At 53.5% G+C, this 18,398-nt stretch overlaps 2 protein-coding genes across 2 annotated transcripts; both read left to right on the top strand.

The window, feature by feature from the left end:
- Positions 1 to 586: 586 nt before the first annotated feature.
- On the top strand, positions 587 to 4,328 carry LOC119037207 (serine protease 44-like). The gene is made up of 5 exons (XM_037129279.2): positions 587 to 923; positions 1,218 to 1,374; positions 2,008 to 2,273; positions 3,180 to 3,334; positions 4,092 to 4,328. Exons 1-5 carry the CDS (start codon positions 587 to 589, stop codon positions 4,326 to 4,328), a joined length of 1,152 nt encoding a protein of 383 aa, XP_036985174.2.
- Positions 4,329 to 6,865: 2,537 nt separating this feature from the next.
- Positions 6,866 to 16,405, top strand: LOC119037772 (putative serine protease 45). Its single transcript, XM_037130064.2, has 6 exons — positions 6,866 to 7,107; positions 10,289 to 10,315; positions 13,815 to 13,962; positions 14,366 to 14,640; positions 15,448 to 15,611; positions 15,930 to 16,405. Exons 1-6 carry the CDS (start codon positions 7,017 to 7,019, stop codon positions 16,161 to 16,163), a joined length of 939 nt encoding a protein of 312 aa, XP_036985959.2. The 5' UTR covers positions 6,866 to 7,016; the 3' UTR covers positions 16,164 to 16,405.
- Positions 16,406 to 18,398: the final 1,993 nt, after the last annotated feature.

Genomic DNA, 18,398 nt, shown 5'->3' with positions numbered 1-18,398 from the left:
ACCACAATGTATGAATTACCCGGTATCTCCGTACCCTTGTCAGTGTGCGGCGGTGTCACTATTTTTAATTTTAGCCGGTCTGTTAGGTGTGTGGTGATACCTCATTGGGGTTTTGATGTGCATTTTGCTGATGGCTCTTTTCATGTGGGTGTTGATTTTTTTTAAGGGAGCACTATTATTTCTAACGCAGTGGTTAGTAAAGGGCAACGTTTATGTTGAGTTTAGATTTTTTATTGTAAACAAGTAGGAGAGGGACATGCTGAGAAGGGCCTAATCCAAGCGCAGCAGGGCCTTGCGGATGGATCTGTGTGAACATCAGACATCGGGGTGGCTTCCGCTCTCTGCGGCCAGGGACCTGGGCCAGGAGACGCTGAGTGCCGGGGAAGGGCCCCGTTACTGAGTCCACGCCGAGCTGGAGAGAGAGAAGACTCACCTGAGTCAAGTCCCAGGTCCTAACCCCGGATGACCTCACGGCGTTAGGGGAGAGGGGGCGGGCCCTTATTGCCCACAGGGCCCGGCTTCCCAGGCAGGGGCTGCAGCCGCCGCGAGGGGGCGCCACCAGAGGGCCGAGGTCGCCGGCGGTGCCATGGCATCCCTGGGCCTCCTGGTCTGGCTCCTGCTCCTTCAGCCCCTGCTCTGGGAGGCCCGCGCGGCTGAGGAGGGGGCGCAGGTCGGGACTGCGTTGCCCTCACGCTCTCCCACCCCCTCGGAAGGCGGCCGCCAGGACCCCGGGGTGAGCCCGTGGAAGCTGCCACCCGCAGGGGTTCAGGGACCCTCGGAGGCCCCGGAATTGCCTGTAGTTTCAGAGTCCCCCGGTTGGGTGGCGTTTACTCCGGGGGCCTCTGGTTCCCACGTGGCTGTGGCAGCTCCGCAGACATCACCCCCAGCAGCAGAAGCGGCAGGAAATCGGACCATTTCTTCAAGTGAGGTGTCTGGGCCCCGTCCGGCCACGGAGAACTGGCCAGGTCTGAGGGCCGTGGGCCCCGCCTTGGGCGGGAGGGTCTCAGGACACACGATTTTCCCCTCGAGGTTCGGACCAACCCTGCCCCTTGAGACCTGAGCGGCCAGGCCATTCTGGGACGAGTCTCAGGAAAAGCAGACCTGCTGGGGAAGGGAGGGGCCGTGGCCTTGCTGAGATTTCTGACGATTACCTGGTCCTGCTGGGGGTCATGTCAGTGGCTTTACTTTCTCCCTCCCCCCCCCCCGACCTGTTCCAGCATGCGGCCAGCGGACTATGAGGATAATCGGTGGGATGCCGGCTTCCGAGAAGAAGTGGCCCTGGCAGGTGAGCCTGCGGATCAATGACCAGCACGTGTGCGGAGGCTCCCTCATCGGCAATCGGTGGGTGCTGACGGCAGCCCACTGCGTGTTTGGGTGAGTGTTCCAGACCCCGGGCTTGGGCTCGGGTCAGGCCGTGGGCCCTGGGGCCAGTCCTGTCCTCTTCCCTGAGCTTTCTCTTTCTCATCTGAAAAGGGGGATCACAGTCCCTCCTCTTCAGGTTGGAGGTAATGCTCTGGCCCTGGGTAGGCTGGAAAGCCAAGATCCGAAGTCAGGTTCAAAGCCACTTCTTTGAAGCCAGTGTGGGCTAGCCTTCACCCAGTGGCAAGCAGGGGAGAGACAGTGCAGGGACAAAGCCGTGGGGCACAGTGCAAGGGCAGGGACTTGCAAGGGGAGTGGGCTGTGAGAGACCAGATCGGCTGGATCGGTGGTCTCAAACTTTAACAAGCCTAGAGACCCCTGCTCGTTAGAGCTCGGATTGCCTGTCCCCCTAGAATTTCTGACTCAGTAGGTCAGGAGAGGGTCCCGAGAATTTGCATTTCTGACAAGTTCCCACATGATATTAATGCTCATCTGAGGACCAAACTTGGAGAACCAATGGGGTGCAGGGAAGGGATGTGGTTCGGAGGGAGGGAAGTGGCTGATGGCTGGCATTGGAGGTAGGACCAGGCTGGGAAGGACCCAGAACATGCGGAAGGGGAAGGCAGACCCTCCAGGCTCTCTCTGCAGCCATGTGGAATACACGGTGAAGATAGGAGACACACACCTGAGGCAAACCTCCACGATGGCGGTCAAGGTCCCCGTTCGAGACATCGTTATCCACCAAGATTATACATCTTTTGGAATAATCGAAAATGACATTGCTCTGGCTCTGCTCGAGTTCCCTGTGAATTACTCCTCATACATCCAGCCCGTGTGCTTCCCCGAAAAGGCTTTCCTGGTGCAGACTGGTACGGAGTGCTGGGTGACTGGATGGGGAAAACTGCACGAAAAAGGTGAGGCTGTGAAGCAGGTCCCGCCCCGGAAGAGGCTGCCTGGTGCTCTGGGGGTCAGCGTTGGAGCTAAACGGAGACACTGGGAGGCAATTTTCTAGCAAGTGGCTAAGGCAGGGGGGTGGAGAAGATGCTGTGAGGGAGCGATTTGATGGTGTTGCAAATTTCTATTAGCATGTCAGGACCTGGGGGCTTGGGTAACGAGCAAGGGGGGCTTTAGCTCAGTGACGCTGATTTGTCTGCTAATCTGAGCTGCTTCATACGGGAAGTGCTTGGCTTGGTGTTCAGGGAGTTTTCTGTGAATGAGAAGAGGCCATTTCACTTAGCATAATGCTCTCCAGTTCCATCCATGCTGACAACTATAATTGAACAACGATAAAATAATTAAAAAAATAAAATAAAGTAAAAATAAGAAGTTTCGAGGCCAACAAAGAGAGAGAGAGAGAGAGAGAGAGAGAGAGAGCGAGCAGAGAACGCCTCAGGATGAAGTTGCAGGCCCCCCATCCCTGGGGTGAGGCTGGATTTGGTACCCTTAGGGCACTTCCTGTCTGAGAGTCTGTGATGGTGCTCCAAAGATAATTTACTGATGTATAGGACACCTGTCACTATTACTAAGAGTGACAGATCCTAGGTTTTGATTTCCCAGGCTTTTAAGGCCCTGCCTCTTCCTGTCCTGATTGCTTCTTCCTTCTCTCGTCTTATCTTGGTTTGGCTTCTTACCTCCTCCTCTCCCCATGTCAGCTCTGGGTCTCATTTCCTCCAGTGTCAAGAGGGGACAATACCCACTGCCTTAAGAGGGTGTGTGCATATGAGCACACCCTATCAGACCCAGGGCGGGTGCCGGGGGCTCCAGCACTGGCCCACCGAGCAGACCCACCCACTCCTACATCATTTTCACAGACTCCAAAGAGGACGCTCCCGAACTGCTGCAGGAGGCCCAGCAAAGCATCATTCGCTATAAGGAATGCAACGAAATATTAAAGCAGCTGTTACAAACTTCGGTGAACATACTGGAGAAAGGGGCTCTCTGTGCTTACAACGCCCTGGGAAAGGATTCCTGCCAGGTCAGTTCCTGGCCCTTGGCTGCCTCTGGATTTCGGTTGTGCCCTTGAAGATTCTTCATCCACAGGCAGTAGTGCCTGCATCACCGGCCAGCCCTCCATTCACCCTTCCTTCCAATTAAGGGGACTCGGGGGACCCATTTTCAGGAGGGAAGGGCTGATGCTGCCTGGAGGGGACAGGGCGGACGGGAGGTTCCGGCCGGAAACACCAGTGATAGAGTCAGATGCTCCGAATCCCGCCTTTGTGGTTAGCGATGTACTGAGGGAACATCATTCATCACTGTTATCGCAGAATGTGTACATTTTCTGCGTATAGTCAATATTTTCTGTGCAGTTTTTAAAAAAGGTTTTATTAATTTATTTTTTAGGGAAGGGAAGGGAGGGAGAAAGAGAGGAAAAGAAACATCACTATGTGGTTGCCTCTCTGTGTGCCCTACTGGGGACCTGGACCACAGCCCAGGCATGTGCCCTGACTGGGAATTGAACTGGCGACCCTTTGATTCCCAGGCTGGCGCTCAATCCACTGAACCACACCAGCCAGGGTTGTGTGGCTTTTTTAGTATATGTAATTTTGTTTGTTAAAAATTTTCAACTTTTTAAAACATTTTTTTCCCAACTTTTAAATCTTTCCCAGAACCCTGGGCCAGGCGGGTGCCTGGGGAAGCCCCCGCGTGCCCACCTGCCCAGTGCCGTGCAGGGCAGTCGGCCTGTTCTGATTGTTGGTTCTCTTCCATTGCTCTGTGTCTTCCTCTTTCTCCAGGGAGATTCCGGGGGCCCCCTGGTCTGTGAATTTAACGACACGTGGGTCCAGGTGGGAATCGTGAGCTGGGGCTTCGGCTGTGGTCGCAAAAACCATCCTGGAATTTACACAGAACTTAGCTTCTACAAGGACTGGGTCATTGATCAGATGAGTCGGGCTTTTGTTCTTGACTCAGCAGGACTCCTCATCCTGCCCCTGTGTCTGGGGCTGCCCCTGGGCCTCCTGGCGACCCCGTGATCACCTATCACCGAGGCCCACTCCCCTCCTGTCTCTGAGGCTCCTACGAGGCCTCTCCTCCCACTCCTCAGCGCCCTCCCCTCACTTTCCTGTTGGGACCCACTGACCCTGCACAGAGCCACACAACACAGCAGAGGCGAGACTGGAGTCCTGAAAGCAAGCCTGCCTGGTGCCCAGGCCCCTGCCTCGGCCCCGCCTCCACCCTGCCTGTGCTCTGCCTGCCAGGAGGGAGGGGCGAAGCCATCCCAGCTCCAGGGCCAGCTGACCTGCCAGCTGGAGCAGGTGCTGCAAGGATGGCTCAGAGAACCGTCTACCAAGGAAGAGGCGGCATCCACGGTGGACACCTTAGACCTGACACTTGGTCAAGCCAGTTGGCTTGCTGACTGTCCAGAGAGAGTGAAGGAGGTGTCTGTCACCCTGTCCCTGCTGGGGTGTGGCTTGCACAGGACTCAGGTGTCTGGGGCGGGGGAAAGCTCCCCGCACCCCAGTGCAGATTGATCTGTGAGTGGCCAGCCTCTGCCACGCAAGCCCTCCTGGGTCATCTCTTCTCCTGGAACCCCCTTCCTCAGTGTCCTGGTGGCCACATCCAGGCTCAGCCCGAGTTGTGTTGAGGCACGAAGGAGTGCGGAGATTTCCGATGTCATTGAATAAATGTTTGGAGACTGGCTCGTGTGTTCTGCACCCCTGCTGGTCTGGGTGTGCTGGGGTTGCATGTAACATTCCCTGTGGTGGCCGTTCCCCGTTTAGCGTAGGAACTACATAGGGTTCTTTTTAAGCCCCAGGAGTGTCCAACCCTTTGGCATCTCTGTACCACACTGGAAAAAGAAGACTTGTCTTGGGTCACACATTAGATATATTGTGACACATAATCATCACAAAAAAATCTCAATGTTTTCAGTAAATACAATTTCGTACTGGGTGCATTCACAGCCAGCCTGGGCTGCATGTTGTCCACGGGTCACGGGTTGGACACCCACGATACGAGGGAGTGGTGAGCCCCTAGCAGCTCAGATGTGAGTCCTAGGGATGGTTTCAGGCGGCTGGGCCCCACTCCCTATGTCCCTGTGGTAGTTGTCCGTGGGTCTGCAGGGGGCTTTGTAGCCTAATTTAACAGCTTCTACCGCTCAGAATAGAGGATCCAGAGAAACTGGACCTGGGATCAAGGGTAAAGCTGGGGCATGAGGAATATTCCTTCTCTTCCACTGCTCCTCCTTTCTTCTCACCCTGACACTGTTACCAAGATCAGCATTCATTTCCCCAGCGAGCAGGGCAAGAGGGTCACTGTATTGGGATGTAGTTCTTCATCCTCATTCCAGGGCCCAGGGTCCCGGAGTCTCTCTGCCTAGCTGCTGATCAACTCCCTCCAAATCATCTTTCCCCTGCTCTCCCAGGGGGTCAAGGTTTCCCCCCAGATATCTGGGGGTTTCAGAGTCCAGTCCATGTCAGCCAGCCCCGCGAGTTGTCCGAGGAAGGCTGGGCTGGAGAGACCGAGAGCTTGAATTGAACCCAGCCTCTTAGTATGCATCCAACCAGCTGCTTTAAGAAGCCACTTGAATATTCATGGTTAACAAAGCTGATTCTTGTTCCTATCACTTGGTCCGCAGGTAGCTTTGCTCTTTCTGATGGCTCCACTCAGCCCCGTGTGCATGCTTCGCCTGCATCGGCATTCCCAGGAGGGCTTGTTAAAATGCGACCACTAGTTCCAGTCATGTAGTCGTGGGTGGGACCTGGGAAGGTTCACCTCTCACGAGTTGCCAAGTGTGCTGCTGCTGCTGCTGCTGCTACTACTGCAGGGACGATGCTTTGAGAACCACTGTCCTGCGGTAACACAGGTACACAAGACCACCTCCTCTTGGCTGTCTTGGCCTGGAAGTGACACACAGCACCTGTATGTACCTCCTCTTTGTGGGAACACATGTGACCCCCTTAGATGCCAGGCTGGGGAATGTGGTCCCCAGAGCTGGACCCTTCACGCTGGACAAGAGACACAAGACAGGCATCTTCACGATCACCTCCCAACCTCTACCTCACCAGTGGATTCCAAGACGTCATCACTTTGCGGAACAACCCGTCAAAGCTTGAGGCCGGCATGTCTTTCAGTTGTACCCTCTGGTTGGTGGAAGAGGAGGAATATCGACTCCCCAAGACTCTGTCCCAATCTTAGGTCCAGCTCAAATGGTGCTTTTTCAAATACAGTGTCCCTGATCCCCTAGCCTTACTGTTCTCCTGTGCTTTCTACAGATTTCCAGATTTTCAAATCAATATAAATTGTGAAAGTCCAGTGCACCAAGGGTATAGTTAGAGTCTGGGTGCCGAGGCACCATCACGGGTCCAGGAATTTGTGTGCCTTCATTGGCTAGGTTCTGGGGCTCTGTCACCAATTTAAGGCACTTGCGGTGCTTTCATGGGGAGGGGAGCCAGGGAGGCACTCACAGATCCAGGGCTTTGAGGTCAACTTCCAGGAACCAGCGTGAGGTGGGGGTGCAGGGCAGAGTTCATGGCCCCTGCACGGCTCCAGGGCGCTGTCATATGTCGTCGTTATACGTGGTGGCCAGTCGGGCCGTCGGTCTCGCGCCGGAGGAGATCCGTAGGTGACGTGCTAGAGCCGCCATCGTGCACTAGCGGAGCCCTCACGCATCGAGGCGCCTTCGCGTCTTTGAAGTTGCCGGGTGACGCCTCCTGGGCCTCATGGCCCCTTTGCTGTCTGGGCCTGGAGGCCTGGCCTGCAGCCTCCTCCTCTTGCTGCTGCTGCTGCTGCTGCTGCCACGGCTGAAGTTGGGTGAGGCCATAACAGCTGTTTCCCTCCTTCTTCCCCAAGCCTCCGCCCCCTCCCCTCCCCAGCCCACCCCACTCTCTCCTCCTCCCACCCTTCCCCCTCCCCAACCCGCACTGGAGGCGGGGACAGGGGCTGGACCCACCCCAGAGTCGTCTCTCCTCCACCACCGCCTGGAAGATGCCAGGAATGCCAGCTCCTGCGCTCTCTGGCCTCCTCCCTCAGGCCCTGTAGCCTCCTGGGGACCCCCGGTTTTTCTCCTAGCCAGTCAGCCACTTCTTCCGCTATGAGCGTGGGCACCGGGGCTAAGACCCAACCACCTCTCACCAGCATCCTCGGGTCTCTCAGATGCTCCCCTCTATCCCCAGACTAGATTTTCTAGGCAGCAGGGCTCCCCTGCAGACCCCACTCAAGCTCGCAGTCTGGCCCGCATGGATTCATGGTGTCCAACTCCTTAAAGATCATTCCACAGTTCATCTCCTACCCAGACCCTCTGTTCCAGCCCACTGTGTCTCACCAGCGCAGCCTCATTCACCAGCGGGCGCAGGCCGCTGTCTCCCTGACCCCCTCCTGCCCCAGGGACCCCCGACTACACAACTCACTCTCACCCGTTTCTTGAGGAGTCAGAGACCAGCCTCCTGCTCAAGGTGGGCCCTCCTGCGCATGCTCCCTCCGTCAGCCTCACTTACAGACCTTGGGCCCTCCTGCGCATGCTCCCTCCATCAGCCTAGCTTACAGACCTTCATCCCTCTCATATGGTATTTGCTCTGTGTGGTCCCTGTCTCTTTCCGTCACTGCTGGAGTTCTCACCATTACAGCGTTCACTTTGTGCTTCCTCCCAGTGCCTCCCCCTTGATTCTCAGCCCATTCCTGGCAGGCGCATCGCCTCGCTGTTCCGACCTTTCTACGACTCCCTCCTAGGCGAGGTGAAGCCCATTCCAAGGGAGGTGGACTGACAACAAGAGGGAGGGAGAGGAGGAAGGGAGGGAGCTCCGCACACCAAGGGGGCCCCTACTAACGGCGAGCTCCAGCTGCTCTGGGGTCGGGCTGATACAGCTCTGGGTTCCTTCACGTGGGGGCACAGTGGGTCTCTCTCTTCCCCGGGTTCCTACTATGGGCTGGCATTGACTGGCGCAGATGCAGACACAGTGGTTTGGGGAGGGCCAAGAGAAGACAGTTTAATTTTATTTTTCCATTGCGGTCTCCATTCAGTATTATTCTGTATTCGTCTCAGATGTACAGCATAGTGGTTAGACAATCGCGTATTTTTCAGAGAGGCCCCCCCCCCCCGATGTTTCCAGCACCCACCTGGCCCCATACCTAGTTATCACGATATTATTGGCTGTATTCCCTACGCTGTACTTTACATCACTGTGACTGTTCTGTAACCACCAATCTGTACTTCTTCATCCCTTCATCTTTTTCACCAGAGAGAAACTTTAATCTTTTCTAGGAGAGGCTCAAAAAGTAACAGAAGGGACTTGCCATCATCCACCTGAGAGAGGCTCAGCCTGTCTCAGTTCTCCTCTCCCGCGGGGCGACTCCCCTGCCCCGCTGTGCCCCTCCCGGCCCCAGTGCGTGGTGCATCCCCGACGTACTGGTGCTCCCTCATGTGCTGCCCGGGTGAATTCACATGCCCTGGGCCCCGAGCTACCATCTATGCGATGCTGCCCCTCGTGTCCGGATGTGCATCCGCCTACCGGGCATCATCTGAAAGACCTGGAAACATCTCAGCTGCTTGGACTGGTTCTCTTACTCTGTTCTCTGACTCAGTGGATAGCAGCCACTCGTCTCTAAGATCGGAAATGGGGAGGGAGGTTTGGCCTGTGTGGCTCCGTTAGTTAGAGCATTGTCCTATGACCAGAAGATTGCGGGTTGGATTCCTGGTCAGGCACATACCTAGCTAGGTTGTGCGTCCAGGTGCATCTGGGAGGCAACCAATCGGTGCTTCTCTTTTGCATGGATGTTTCTCCTTCTCCCTTCCTTTCCCCCAAAAAGCCATGAAAACATGTCCTTGGGTGAGGATTAAAACAAATGGGGCAGAGGGACACCCTAGGCTCAGCCATCTCCCCAAATCCCATCTCTAGCTCTCGATGTCTGTTCTCACTGCCGCTTCCTCGTTCAGACCTCCGAGTTTCTTGCCCAGTTTCTGCAGCGCCTCCCGTGGGATCCCCCTGCCTTTGGTCTTGTCACCTTCCTGTCCATTCTCCTTGCTGCCTTCACAATACAAGCCTAACCATGTCACCTGTCCCCTGGCCACCCTTGTCTCTGACTCGGCTTTTCTGGCTTCATTTCTCGCCATCACAGGCCTTGCCCTTTATCCTGAAAGCCTCAGGCAGACACCGAGATGTTCCTTTCGTAAGGAATGCCACTGTCACATCTCATTTTTGTTGTGCCATCTCATCTCGAAGCCCTGGCACAATAACCCCTATTTCCATTACATCTTCTTTGCTCACCTGACCTCTGTGGCCTTGTCCCTGCACTGATCTCATGCTGGTGATTGTGTTGGCTTTGGTGTCCCGGGCTGGCCAGCACGTTCCTCCAGGGCACACACAACATGCATCTGTCCGATACCTCTGTCCTCACCAGCTCTGGGCTCCAGGCTGGGCCCAGAGCTGGAGATTAGAAAGTATTTGGTGAATGATGCTCTGGCTGATGTGGCTCACTGGACTGAATACCAACCTTTGAACCAAAGGGTGGCAGGTTCAATTCCCAGTCAGGGCACATGCCTGGGTTGCAGGCCATGTCCCCAGTAGGGGGTGTGCAAGAGGCAACCACACATTGATGTTTCTCTTCCTCTCTTTCCCCCTCCCATCCGCTCTCTCTAAAAATAAATAAATAAAGCCCTGGCTGGTATAACTTAGTGGATTGAGCACGAGCTGTGAACCAAAGGGTTGCCAGTTTGATTTCCAGTCAGGGTACATTCCTGAGTTGCGAGCCAGGTCCCCACTGGGGGCTACATGATAGGCAACCACACATTAATGTTTCTCTCTTTCTCCTTCCCCCTCTGTCTAAAAATAAATAAATAAATATTTTTAAAAAATAAAAATAAAAATAAATAATTTTTTAATTAAAAAAGGAAAGTATTCGGTGAATGAATAAATGAGCTAGTCAATGACAGTGCACCTCTTCACTGTCATCCTGTTGTGACCTCTCCCTTCATCTCAGTCCCCCTTTTCTCCTCCAGGTTTCGAGGAAGATGACATCAAGCCAGGTGGGTAGGGCGAGCCCCTGCTGCAGGGTCCCTCGGTTCCTGGGAGGGTACGCTCTGAAGAGGCTCCCCTGGTGGCGGTGCTCCTGGGTCTGCAGGGAGCAGGAATTTCGTGTAAAGCGTCTGCTTTCTGAACGAGAGCCCGTGGCTGCCAGGACGTGCAGACCCAACAGCGTGGGGGAGAGGGCAGCTGGGCCGCCCGTGGGATGTGGAGCCTCAGTGAACTCGGCCCAGGCTGTTCCCGTCAGGGGGTGTGACCCTTTTCTACGCAGAAACCTTTGGGCTCCAAACTGTTTCTTTGCAAAGGAGCACCTGCAGAGCCCGGCACTTCTGGGTCTTCCTGTCTTTACCCTTAGACCTCCAGGGTGCAGGGTGGGTTTGTTTTGCTTGTTCAGGGGCCTCCGTGGTCACGGGTGCTCCCTGATTTGTTGTGAACTGTTTGACTGATGGAGTCAGTCATCCCTGCTTACGTCCCTGCCCCACGGCTGTTCCCTCCCTCTGCCCTCTTTCCAGCCTTGCTCAATGCGCATCTTTCTCTTGGTGTGTTTTTGTGAAAATACGCACCGCGGTTTTGTGTGCACGTGTTTTTAGTGGACACAGATGGCATGTGCTCCGGGTCTCTTTCTGTTTCTCATGCTTTTCATTTAGCCCCGTTTAAAAAAAAACCAAACCAACAGTTTATTTGGCAATAATTTTAAGCTTACAAAACACTGAAAACACAAACAGTACAAAGAACATGTGTACACAAAACCTTTTCTCAGGGTCAGTTACGGGAACATGCGACACGGTTCTTTATCTCGATTATGTTGGTGTGTATTTTCTGAGGACTTTCTCTCAGAGAGCCACAGTGTGCTGACCAACTTCAAAAAGTGGCGTCGAGGCCACACCTCTGTTCGTTGTCCGGGCTTCAGCTTGGCCAGTCCCCGCATTCCGACCAGCGGTTTGTGGAGGTCTGTGCGTTGCTGCAGGTCTGCCAACCTTTGGTACAGTCCAGCTTTTGCACTTTTTTGCTAATGTAATAGGTTAAAACAAAAGGACTTCTTGGTTTAACTCATTGCGGATGAGTTTGAGCATGTGTTAATGTGCCATTATTGGCCTACTGAGTTTCTTCCTGTAATAAATTGCTTGGCCTTAGTTTTTCATATTGTCTGTTCTTTTTCCTTGTTGATCTTCTTGTATGTTCCTAATAAAAGTCTCGTACTGATCTGAGACGTTGCAAATATTGCCTTCTCACCTGTCATCTGTCTGCTTGCTGATGTTGCTCGTGGGGTCAGAAAGCCTTCGTTCTATGTCGCCCTAGGTTGAATGCTTTGTGGTGTGTGCCGTGAGGTTTTGTTTTAGGAGTCCTTTCCCACCCCACGTGGCGTGGGCTGCTGTGAACTCTACAGTTGGACCGTTTGTGATTAGGCCTTCCAGTGCTGGTAGAGAGGAATCCAGTTTTGTTGTTCTTATTTATTCTGGAGCAAGCTGACTTCCCAGGACCGTATACTCGGGGAGCTGGTCTCCACCCGCCGATGATGGTGGCTCCTGTCTTCACAATAAGTCCCTGTAGCCTGTGGAACAATCTCTTCCGTTCGCTATTCTCTTCCTTTGCCCATTAGTTCGTCCTGGTCAGTGTCACGCTATTTTTGCTAGTGTGGCTCTGATGGGTGCCTTAATAGCTTCTAGGATAATGGTCCCTTCTTTGATCTATTTTTTCAAAGTCTAATCTGTTCAGGAAACCTTGCTTTCTATTTAAATTTTAGAGTAAGTTTATCCAATTTCTTAACAATTCTAACTTGGAAAGTGACTTTATAGAATTAATTTGGGGAAAAATTGTCACCAGCAAAGGGGGTTTGCCCTTTTCCCCAAGATAGAAATCAAGAGCAGAGATGAAGACAGTTTGAAAGGAGGTTTATTGGAAATAAGGGGAAGGGAAGGAGGGAGGGAGCTCCATGCACCACGGGAGCCCCCACTAACAGTGAGCATGGCTCCCGAACGGCTGCTGGGGTCAGGCTGATGTGGGATGGGTTTCTTCACGCAGGCGCACAGTGGGCCTCTTTGTTCCCTAGGCTCCCAGCCAGGTTCCCCTTGTGCGCAGGCGCAGACAGACTGGCCTGGGGAGGGCCTGCAGAGAAACTAATACTATGGAGGAGAGGCTTAAAGAGTAACGGAAGAACTTCCCCATCCATTTTAAGAGAGGCTCAGCTTGTCTCAAAATTACATCTGAAATATTTAGTTGTTCTGATTAGAGCAATGGACGTCTCTGCGTTTATGCCAATCGTTTTCAGAGCCCTTTATTCGAGTTATAAACATAGCGCCGTAGAAATCTCGTGTAGTGTTGGATAAGTTAATTCCTTGGCACTTTATACATCTTTGCTATTGAAAAATGTTTCCTGCTTTTGAATATGTTTTCTGTTGGTTGTGCTGGGCTAGGGAAATATTACTGATGTTAAAAGCAAGCTGTCAAAGTATTATATATACACACACAAGAAGTGCACATGTTATAAATCACACAGCGAGCACACCCGTGTGGTCAGCAGCCGGGAGAGCGGAGCAGGAGCAGCACCCAGGGGTCCCTGGTGCCCTTCCCCCAAGGGGTCCCACTGTTCCCCACGTCCGGCATGTGAGCAGGTTCTTTCTGCCTCCTCCTCCGGGTTTCGTGATGTTCGAGGTGGCTTTGTGGCATATAACTTTTATAAAGTCGGTGACTTCTTTTCTCTCCTTAGTTTGCTAGGTAAGAGGTTTGTGTGTGTGTGTGTGTGTGTGTGTGTGTGTGTGTGTAGTTATAAATATGTTTGGAATTTTCCCAATGCCCTTTTTGGGGTGTATTGAGAAAAGCACAGGACCTTTCTGCAGAGAACCCACTGAGAGCTCCCCACTTGTGGGTCCACCTTGCACTCCTGAGACAATCTCTACGCTATCATAATGCATTATTTTATAAAAATATGATGCTGGTTAATATTTTATTTACAATACGTGCATCCATGTCCATTCATAGAGTCGTACAACTTGACTGTTGGAACTGTGTGCACACAGAGAGTGTAAGCTTGTGGGGGCCGGAAGGGGGGGCCCAGGCTGGGTTCTTTCTTGAATGGCCTGGGCAGGATCAGCCATCCAGAGCTTGTCTTCGCTCTCAGCAGAGTGGGCACCTGAGAGATGTGGCAGCCGCGGAGCCGTTCAGGAGCACGGCCTAGGAGCTTACACCAGACACAAGAAAGTGCGCTTCTCATCCTGGGGCTTCTCTGTGCCTCGCAGTTTTGAGATTCTGTGCTGATTGTGCCCGGCGTGTCTCGGGATCTCTTTTTCTTTCCTCCTTTGATGTCTCTGTCTTGGTGCATTTTGCTTCCTCCACTGTCATTTTCTGCCAAGCTCAGTGCCTTTGGCCAGGCCCCTGGCCTGAAACGCAAAGAGGTCCCAGTTCACAGCCTTGTGCAGGCTGCCCCAGGGGCACCTTGGTCTCATTCATTCTCATCCTCCTCTGTGTGGTCACTGTGTCTCCTTGGCACACTTGTCCCTGAAGCTTGTGGCAAACCCTGGTGGCCGAAGGATTTGGACGTGACCCGCCATTGGCCCTGGGAAGTGAGCCTCCGACTGGAAAGTGAGCACGTGTGTGGAGGGGCCCTCATTGGCCACGAGTGGGTGGTGACTGCAGCCCACTGCATCCAAGGGTGAGTGAGGCCCACGTCTCCAGGGCCTGGGACCCAGGGCTGGGACAGGTCCGGCCTAGCTTCCTTGTTTCCTCTGTGAGGCAACGTGGGAGTGGGGAGTGGATAGGGGTGCTTGGAACAGGGGAGGCAGGCCCAGGAGATACAGGGGCCAGGAGCTCCAAGCAAGAAAGACCGTGTCCTAAACAGGGCAACAGACACACCCAACGCTCCAACCCCTCACACGTGAAAGCACACATGTAGACCAGCACCCACACACACCACACACAGACCAGGCCACCTTGCACCAACTCGAATGATGAACGGGAGGCAGTCACACCTAAGGGACGGGGTCCTTGGCGGAGGTTGGGGCACGGGGCTGCTCGGGCCCTGCCGTTTACCAGGTGGGGCTCGGTGTCCCCTGTAGCACCAAAGAGTACTCGGTGGTTCTCGGCACCTCCCAGCTGAAGCCCTTGGGCCCCTGGAAGGCCGTCTCCATCCCCGTGAGGGACATCATCATGCACCCCAAGTACTGGGGCCGGACCTTCACCATGGGCGACGTTGCCCTTCTCCGGCTTCACGCCCCCGCCATCTTCAGCAAGTACGTGCAGCCCATCTGCCTCCCCGAGCCCACCTACAACCTGAAGGTTGGGACGCAGTGCTGGGTGACTGGCTGGAGCCAGGCCAAGCAGCGCTTCTCAGGTGAGCAGGAGGGGTGGGTGTGGTTGGTTCCTCTGGGGCCTTGCCTGAGGGATGCCCCCCACCACGGTGCCTCTCAGGAAGCTCCGGGGGCCCTGGTTCTGGGGTGGGTTAGGACCACCCCTCACGTGGGAACCATGGTCCGTGGCTGTGGGCACCTCATCCGGGCCTAGCCGTGCCCGGGCTGGGCAGGATGGTTTGCCTCACAGGAGCTCAGAGCCAGGGACCAACAAATTCACCCACTCACCCATTTGCTCACTTGAACTTCAAGCATCTGCCCCATGCTGAACCCTCGGCACTAGGAACACAGGCCCTGTGTGTTGGGAGCTCATCCCTGACTGTGGAGGGGGCATAGGCGGACAGGGAGAGTTGTGGCCAGGCGACCTTGGGCTGCAGCCGAGAGGGAGCTGGGATGCACGCTGGGCAGAGGGTCTGCCTGAGATGCCTGTGGGGACAGCGAGTTTGATTCAGGTGGCTCAGGGCACGGCCAGTGCAGCGCTCAGGCCGGACCGCAGTGATGTGTGCCGGGACCCCAGTGTGCCCACAGTGGCGTGGCAGTGGGACTGTGGCCCGCTTGGTGCAGAAGCCCAAGCTTCTCAGAGAAAGGGACCCTGAAACGCAGCCTTGGGGGCTGAGGGACTGGTCAGACCTGGTTCTCATGCAGTGGGAGGGGCCCAGGAAGGAGAGCAAGGAGGCGCGAAGGGGCCTGGCCTGGCTGAGTCTGCAGGAGAGAGGTGGCAGGACACTGGGAAAAGGCCGGGGCTGAGTGGAGTGAAGGGCTCGTTCCCACCCCACTGGGCCCCTCCACAGCCAACTCCACGCTGACCCCGGAGCTGCAGGAGGCCGAGGTGTTTATCATGGACAACAAGAGGTGTGACCAGATTTACCGCAGGAAGTCCGTCATCCCCCGTGTTATTCCCCTTGTCTTGGGGGACATGATCTGCGCCACCAATTATGGAGAAAACCTGTGCTATGTGAGTTTCGGGGAGGGCTCCTTCTGTTGGGAGCGACGCCCAGGCCGGGGGAAGTTCCCCGGCCTCCCTCCTTGTCACCATCACTGGACAGTGCTCTGCTCCCATCTTCCTTCCCATGTGACTTTGATTTTCCTAATATTCTGCAACGGGGTCCCCAACTACTGGGCTAAAGGAGGACCCCAGGTAGCAAGGTCCTGAGGAGTGAAAGAATCTTCCAAGCGGAATGGAGAGCATGGGCAGTCTGCATCCCTGGGTCCCCTGGGTCCCCTGGGTCCCAGCTGGGCCTGCAGCCTCCATCACTCCTCTATCTTTGCCTAGGGGGACTCTGGAGGCCCACTGGCTTGCGAAGTCGAGGACAGATGGATTCTGGCTGGGGTGTTGTCCTGGGAAAAGGCCTGCGCCAGAGCACAGAATCCAGGAGTATACACACGCGTCACCAAATACAGCAGGTGGATCAAGAATCACATGAGCAGCAGGGCTCCCGCAGGCCCCTGCACCTCCATTGGGCTTCTCCTCCTGCCCTGGCTGCTGCAGCCCCAAACGGGCCCCTGATCTCCCCTCCCTTCTTCCTCCTGCTCCGCCTCTGCCAAATGGGGCCAGATCAACGTCAGACCAAGGCCACGTGTCCATATTCAACAAGAGTCAAGGTGGGGACAGAGCGACCACTGGGAGACCTAATCCCAGTGGGGAGAGCTGTGGTGGATGACTAGGCCTTGGCAGGCCAGGAGAAGGGAAGTGTGACCTGGAAGGGCTCTGGCATTGGGGCCCAGAACAGCAGGGATTAAATCTGTGCAAATGTGACCTTGTTCTGTTCTCTTTTCTGGGTGGCCCTGGTGGTTGGGGGGTGGCTGGGAGGGCAGGGTCTCCTGAAATTAATTCTACCATGTGGTTCCCCAGAGCAGCAGCTGATGGTTTTGCTACATCACCAGTGCTGAGGCACAGGGGGAGGGCTTGCAGTCTCAGTTTCCCCATCTGTGAAGTGGGCATGCTGTACAGAGGCAGTTGGAAAACTCGCTGTAAGTGGATGGCCGGGAGGACCCACGTACAGTGCTCCAGACAGCTTTGACTTTTTCAATGGCATTTAAAAATACTGATTACAGCTCTGCCTGGTGTAGCTCAGTGGATTGAGTGCGGGCCTGCAAACCAAAAGATCGTGGTTCAATTCCCAGTCAGGGCACATGCCTGGGTTGCAGGCCAGTTCCCAGCAGGGAACTCACGAGAGGCAACCATGCACTGATATTTCTCTCCTTCCCTTCTTCTCTAAATATAAATAAAATCTTTTAAAAAATACTGATTACAAAACTATTACATGTTCACAGCTACATTTTTCTTTACATTCAAAAAATTATAAGCAATATCTGAATACATTCCTGTGATTTACTAAAAAAAAATCAGACATACAGGTAAAGATTTCCCCTCTTAACCCACCCCACCATAAGGCTGTTCCCTGACTAGAAGTCATCATGGGAAGCATCCTTAAATAATCTCTCTTCATGATTTTAGATAAATGATTTCACACATATGCATTATTAATAACCTACATTTAAGAAAACTAGATGCGTTGAAAACCTGTGTCAGTACCAAGAGTGGTGCATGATTTTATCTGGCTGCCTGTGTTCTGTGCCAGAGGTCAGAGGTCATTTAACCGGCACACTTTCTAGGCTGTTTCTGACTGGTCAGCACAGTGGCCATCCGGAACACTCTCCCTCTGGCACAGGGTGTGCAGGGGGGACAGTCCAAGGAAACACACATTTAGTCATTTCGGATGGACACTATCAAATTCCTCTGTCCCCAGAATGGAACCCCTTTACCTTCACACCCAATCGTATATGAGAATGAGTTTCCCCTGTTGCTAAAAGTGGATGTCATTGATCTTTAAACTCACAGCCACCCAATGGTAGAGAGTTATACCATTGCTGTTTGAGTTGGCATTTTCTTGATTGGAAAAGTGTGTTCTCACGTGTGTATTGAAAAACATGTGTACCTTTTCTCAAGTGAATCCTCTGTTCATATACTTTAAAATTTGGGTTGCTTATCTTTTCTGATGGAAGGTCTTCAGCTTTTCCGAATATTAAGCCTTTGTCAATTTTACAAATATTTTCTCCAGGGAGCCACTGGCCTTTTAGAAATACATGCAATGGATGGGTAATTTTTCCATGAAGACTTTAAAAATTATTATAGAGTCACATAAGTGTTTTCTCTCTTTATGAGTTCTGCAAAGCCTTACTTAAGATGGTCTTCTCCATCTCCAGATGACAAGAGCTATCTTCCTGTATCTCTTTTGATATTTTGATAGTTTATTTTTTATGTGTAACTCTGTAAGCCACTTGAAATTTCTGTTTACATATGGTGTCAGGTGGGGGTCTAACAATTTCCAACTGAAGGACCAACTGTGTTGACACTATTTTTTTGGAGAGGCCATCCTTCTCCTGCTTTGAATGTCTACATTTATAATAATGAAATTTTGTTATATTTATAGGTATGTTTCTTACACTTTTTCCATTTTAACATTTTATTGATTATGCTATTACAGTTGTCACATCCCCTGCCTTATTCCCCTCTGCCCTGCACACGCCCTCCCACCCACATCCCTCTGCCCTCACTTTGTTCATGTCCGTGGATCATACATATAAGTTCTTTGTCCTCCCCATTTTCCATACTATTTTTAACCTCTCCCTGTCTATTTTCTATCTACCATTTCTACTACTTATTCCCTGTACCTTTTCCCCCTTTCTTCCCTCCCACTCCCCCTCCATGTGGTCTCCATTTCTGTGATTCTGTTCCTGT

Source organism: Artibeus jamaicensis, unplaced genomic scaffold, assembly GCF_021234435.1.
Source record: "Artibeus jamaicensis isolate MK-2021 breed Jamaican fruit bat unplaced genomic scaffold, CSHL_Jam_final contig_519, whole genome shotgun sequence".
Lineage (NCBI taxonomy): Eukaryota > Metazoa > Chordata > Mammalia > Chiroptera > Phyllostomidae > Artibeus > Artibeus jamaicensis.
Note: the sequence above shows the minus strand (reverse complement) of the source record. Positions and strands in the feature narration are given on the sequence as shown.

Coding starts and splice junctions, on each gene's coding strand:
- LOC119037207 (XM_037129279.2), top strand. CDS start 587: ATGGCATCCCTGGGCCTCCTGGTCTGGCTCCTGCTCCTTCAGCCCCTG. Junction 924..1,217: donor AAATCGGACCATTTCTTCAA/GTGAGGTGTCTG, acceptor GACCTGTTCCAG/CATGCGGCCAGCGGACTATG. Junction 1,375..2,007: donor GCAGCCCACTGCGTGTTTGG/GTGAGTGTTCCA, acceptor CTCTCTCTGCAG/CCATGTGGAATACACGGTGA.
- LOC119037772 (XM_037130064.2), top strand. CDS start 7,017: ATGGCCCCTTTGCTGTCTGGGCCTGGAGGCCTGGCCTGCAGCCTCCTC. Junction 13,963..14,365: donor GCAGCCCACTGCATCCAAGG/GTGAGTGAGGCC, acceptor TGTCCCCTGTAG/CACCAAAGAGTACTCGGTGG. Junction 15,612..15,929: donor ATGGAGAAAACCTGTGCTAT/GTGAGTTTCGGG, acceptor ATCTTTGCCTAG/GGGGACTCTGGAGGCCCACT.